At 33.0% G+C, this 6,000-nt stretch overlaps 1 protein-coding gene across 1 annotated transcript in view; it reads left to right on the top strand.

Moving 5' to 3' along the window:
* Positions 1-5,797, top strand: part of NTN4 (netrin 4) — a 134,177-nt gene extending 128,380 nt beyond the window's left edge. The window contains exon 10 of the mRNA XM_010836288.1: positions 4,359-5,797. Coding sequence (XP_010834590.1) covers positions 4,359-4,495 — 137 coding nt within the window. The 3' untranslated portion in view covers positions 4,496-5,797. The remainder of the gene's footprint in view (positions 1-4,358) is intronic.
* The last annotated feature ends 203 nt before the right edge of the window (positions 5,798-6,000 follow it).

Below are 6,000 nucleotides of genomic sequence, written 5' to 3'. Positions count from 1 at the left end.
TTATACGTATTTCAATGCCATTCTCCCAAATTATCCCACCCTCTCCCACAGAGTCCAAAAGACTGTTCTATACATCAGTGTCTCTTTTGCTGTCTCGTACACAGGGTTATTGTTACCATCTTTCTAAATTCCATATATATGCGTTAGTATACTGTATTGGTGTTTTTCTTTCTGGCTTACTTCACTCTGTATAATTTTAATAAGGAAAATTTAAAAGACATTTTAAAATATGTTTCCAAAGAACAAACTAATCAGAATCTTGGGTTTTGAATACTGGAGACTGAGTCATTAAGTTCTGTTTCCCAGTGATCTCTGCATAGGGGCTCTTTCTATAAGCACTTTTGACTAAACTGGCAAACGAAAAAAAAAAAAAAGAAATCTACTCAGTTTTTTAGTAAGACATTAAAAACAAAAGCTTTGACCATCTGCACCACCCTCCAGGAAGTGAACTATACTTCCTAATCAGGTTTCTGCCAGAGTAAAAGAACCAACTGAGTTCATCACAATTGAAAACATAAGCACAATTATTCAAAGAATTCTTGAAAACATGTTTATTCACTTTGATAAAAAGACTTTGCCAAAGCAAAACCAGACACTCTTTCACTTTGTTTTCCATTTTTACAAGTTTAATAGCTAAGGCCAAAGAAAGCTGATAAGAAAACACTGAAACCTTACACGCCAACCTGTTTCCTTTGCTACTTTTGAAAAGTAGTAATCTAGTTGGCATCCCTAAAAATTCATTCATTCTTACTTTCATGCATATATTTACTCATTCATCTATTGAATATTTTAGAATGTCAAGACTAGCACTAAAATATTGTATTTTCTTTTTCTGTGGATAAAAAGTGAGCTTTGTGCCCTCAACCTTTCAGCAAAGTAGATGTCAAAAGCAAAGAGATATCAAAATTAAATGTAAATGCTAATAAGTGATACAACAGATAAAGTTATTTTTCATGCTAACTTTTGGTATGATGCTGTTCCATAATTTACAGATTTATTCAGCATCATTTTCATTAGTTTAATTTATATTTATCCTTTGACATAATGGCAAACTCTTATAATATTTGTTTTATTTATACTTTCAAGGTAAATTCATCTAAATACTAGACTTAACACTGAAAGTTTCCTAAAAATTATTCATTGTATTTTTAAAGAGGGTTTTATTATTTTAGGGATGATACAAATAATATCACAACCATTATGTTTCAACTAGTTTGTTGATTAAATACTGGGATTCTTTTTCATGGAGAAGCTAAGGTTACCCTTTAAAGAATTTAAATACCTTATAATTCACCTTACATTTATGCTCTCCAGTGTTTGAAACCTATGTCATTATTTTCCTTTTTCTTTTGTCTCTCTCCTTTTTTTGTTGAAAATATAATCATAGCTATTTTTAAGTTTAGGACTTAAAGCTTTTAAGTCCTAGACTTGATTTCTTTTAATAATCTTGATTTCTTTTAATAATTTAAATAACATTTTTTATTATTATAGAAGCAACACATGTACATTATAGAAATTTAGGGGAAATTTTTAAATTTTACACTTGTGTCCTCCAAAGATCATTTCTGTTAACATCCTAGTGTGAATCCTTCCAGATATTTCTCTATATATGTATACATTATATTTTTAACCAAAATGAAATCATAATATACACTTCATTCTGCAACCTACTTTATTCAGTTAATGATCTTTACCTTAAATTTTCATTTATTTTCATATACTCTAATACTGAGATCATATTCCAATTTCCCAACTGATCCCAAAATGCTCTTTAGGGCTTGTCCTTGACAGTATTCAATCCAAACTATTGAATCCAACTATTCAATCCAAAATCACAAATTGTATCTAGTTTTTAAGTCCCTCAAATATCTTAGATTTATGATGAGTTTCTTTTTAGTGCTTTAGAAATTATTGTTGAAAAAAATAGGCCAGGTGTTCTGTAAATTATCCTGCCTTCTGTATTTGGTTGGTTCTTTGTAGTGTCATTTAGCTTGTCTCTCTACTTCCTATTTTTCTTGTAATCTCTATAGTTTATCTTGATAGGCTCAAGATAAGCATTTTGGCTAGCACTTATTATAGATATTGTTGTGTTGTTTCATGTTAAATCACATCACAAGATATACAGTACCTGGATGACCCACCATTGCGGATCTAAACATCTGGGTTGCTCAAACTGAACAGTCTGATCTCTCCATTGGAGAGTTTTGTTTTCCCTTTTGAGACTAGGAAACAATGAGTGAGAGTTATTTAGCCACTATGCAAACATCCAGTTCCCATCAACTATTCACTTAGTGATTTTGTCACCCAACTGGCAATCCCTTCTTGGATGAATAATTTAATTAGTTTGAGAAACGTTTTTTTTCTAATTTTGTCTAATTCCCTTCATTTATTACATGACATTATTCTGTAAGAGGACTTTCTGTCCCATGGTGGGCTATTAGGTTACCATGAAATATAGTTCCTATTATAAAAGCAGGATAAAGGCTAAATTGTTTCCTTTAATCAGCAATTTCCAAAGTAAGGAATGGTTTTAACAACTGTCTCAAGATGGCAAGTTAATTTCTCTCTGATACTTTTTGAGTATCACTTTGGAATTATGGATTTTTGTTGATTCAGTATGTTAGCACACAATTACTATGCTCTTGGTGCTCAAATTATCATAACTTTGACAAGTTATAACCCTCCTTTACTGATTCCTTTACTGTGCCCTTTTAAAATGATTCCTATGAGCCTTTTTAGCATAATAAGTCCCATGCGTACCTGTATCTTTCTGCCTTGGAACTAGAAAAAGCATTTCTTCAAGAAGCTTTGTTTTGTGTTGTTTTTGGTGATACCTGTTATTAGAGACCACGTTATATTTGTAATAGGTAATCCTTACCATTAGAATGGCATTTTTTAAAACCATTTCAGAAAATGAAATGGGGCTTCCCTGGTGGCTCAGACAGTAAAGAATCTTCCTGCAATGCAGGAGACCTGAGTTCAATCCCTGGGTTGGGAATATCCCGGGGAGAAGGAAATGGCAACCCACTATAGTATTCTTGTCTGGAGAATTCATGGACAAAGGAGCCTGGTGGGTTACAGTCCATGGGGTCGCTAAGAGCCAGACAGGACTGAGAGACTAGCACTTTTACTTTCACTCCAGTGAATGAACAAGACTATATATATATATATATAAAATCAAGACTTTAAATTGATATTTTCAATTGAATTTTAATATCTCATGTTTTCCCTTGAGTTTTAAAGTATATGTCTCTTTATCTTATATTGGACAGTTTTATTTTATAAATGTAATTACTTATTTGTTTTACCCTATAATATTACAGAAAACTGTTTCAAAATACCAATATTGATATTACTAAAGACATCTACTGAGGGAGATTATCATATTTCTATTTATTAATGTATAGATAATGAGATTGTCCTTTCGGTTTTTTTATTTGTTAGCCAAAAAATTTTATTTGAAGCCTGAAAGGAATTTTATAAAATTCTTTTATTATAAAATCAGCAGTAGGTCTTGTCAAGTCTCATCATTTTTTAAAAGTATGACAAACAAACATTCTATATTCCAAAAACACTTTATCTAGGAGATATGTGTTGTTTTGTATAATCCATACTTCTCTTCCAGTGTTGTTGTTGTTCAGTTGCTCAGTTGTGTCTGACTCTGTGATCCCATGGACTGTACCCCACCAGGCTCCTCTCTGTCCATGAGACTTTCCAGGCAAGAATACTGGAATGGGTTGCCATTTCCTTCTCCAGGGAATCTTCCCAACCAAGGGATTGAACACACATCTGTACGCATCTCTTGCGTTACAGGTGGATTCTTTACTGCTGAGCCACCGGGGCTTCTCTTTCTTTCAGTATGTTTTCCCAAATGGTTGTTTCACTTTTATAAAATCCTCCTTAATGTACACTACCATATATAGTGAGTCCCCAAGAACTATTGGTTTATAGCAGCATGTTAAGTACCCACAGAATCCTCACTTCTTCACCATGGAGAGTGGTATATAGCAAAGAGTAAAACTTCTACCATCAGACAGGGCTAAGCTTGAGTCAAAGAGCTACTGCTTACTGGGAAACACTGTTTCTTAATCTTGCCAAGCCTCAGTGTCCTTATTTGTAAAATGAGGAAAGAAGAAAAGTGATACCTACTTCAAAGGATTATTTTTAAGGTTAAATAAGATAATCCATTTAAAGCATTTGGCACTTAACGAATATTTACCAAATTATTGCCTGTGACTCCCTATTTCAACTGTGAATTGATAAAACCTTGAACCATGTATATATAAAACTGCTAAAATCATATCTTTCCCTTCCATAAATTATGATACTGCATAGCCCCTAATATTGTTCTCTTTTAGGTTTGGAGTACCTCGTAGCAGGACACGAGGATGTAGGAACAGGCAAACTAGTCGTGAATATGAAAAGTTTTGTCCAGCACTGGAAACCATCTCTTGGAAGAAAAGTCATGGATATTTTGAGAAGAGAGTGCAAGTAACAGTAAAGGTTTATAGCACTTAATGGCACGTCTCTATGTACAAAAGACAAACTTAATGGAAAGGAGACCTCAAAAATGAAACTGGAAACTTTTTTAAGTGCCAAAATATATAGAAATGTTCCAATGCATGGACCTTATTTAATGTATCTCTTTTGGGCCCATGTTTAAATGCAGTTTGTTTCATAAAGAAGAATGAAAAGTCCTAATACTGATACCTATTTTCTATGAGACTGATTCTGAAATTCATAACTATTAAGGATATTTTAATAGCAATATGATATTTAGCAGTAATCTATTAAGCCCAATGCACCTAACAAGGACTCTTCCCATCTTCAGATATGTTACTTACATTTGTGCTACTTGAAGTAATTAATGAGATTTTAAGGAATTCCCAACCCTACTATCAGAAAAGGTGTTTCTTAAAAAGAGCCTTCTCTTGCGTGATGTGTGTGAACTTTGGTCTGTGGAGTGTTAAATGGATCCTCTCCACATGTATATAGTATTTCATTGTATAAAGCACTTTACTACCTACCACTTGTGTTGTGAAAGTTTGGAGACTGCTGTTGACAGGAAAAAAAGAGAAAAAGGTGTGTATGAAAACCTGCTGAAACAGAAGCACTGCCACCACGTGTGGAAAAAAGTGACCACATACAGAAAGTTGTACTCTTTAACCTTGAACACTTAGAGAAACTATGTGAAGATGCAACCTGAAAGGAGAATATGTTTGCATGAAGTCTCAGCTTTGGGCTAGAGGTTAGATTCCACAGATACCAGCAATGGTCAAACTTTGAAAAATAAAAAAAAACTAAACAAGAAGAGATTCTAAAATAAGAGAAAGGAGTCCTAAGTATAGAAAATGCTTGGATAAAGAGGAAATGGACTTTAAATTGTAAAAAGCCCATTTATTTGCAATGCACTTGTATACACTTCAGAGATTATTGTAGACACAGAATTTGTTTTTTGTGTTTAGTATTTAAACCTGAATATTGAGACAGTTTCCTCCTTGTCTTTATTAACAGTATATGGTCATTCTGTTCACTCATTTTTGGATGCAATGTATGTGATAGTTCACCGAATTACAGTTTTTCATTATTATTCATCTTCTGTATCCATCATAACCACTATATATACCATTTCTTCTGTACTTGAATATATAAATCGTGAACCACAGTGCCATAAGATTAACTTCACATTCAGAACATATTTTTTTCCTGAGGTCCTGTGGCCTAGCAAAAAATTTATATATATTGCTCTGTTAAGTTTTTTATACTTCATATATGTAATAAAGAAATATGATCTCCTTACTTTTGCCTCATTTTCTGATCAGCTCTTTCACTGATATTAAAGATTGCTTTCTCTCAATGTAGGAGCTCAACTCTAATCCCTTAAATTAAGAAAATAAAATATCGTGGGGTTTGGGAATGGAGTGGAAGCTAATTCAGAAGGGTTTACTTTCTGTAGCTGTTGGATGTGAACTTTTTTCATCAGATGCATTGCGTTTTTAT

This window comes from Bison bison, unplaced genomic scaffold (assembly GCF_000754665.1).
Source record: "Bison bison bison isolate TAMUID 2011002044 unplaced genomic scaffold, Bison_UMD1.0 scf7180017864062, whole genome shotgun sequence".
NCBI lineage: Eukaryota > Metazoa > Chordata > Mammalia > Artiodactyla > Bovidae > Bison > Bison bison.
The sequence above is the reverse complement of the archived record's forward strand: the minus strand, read 5'-3'. Positions and strand labels throughout refer to the sequence as shown.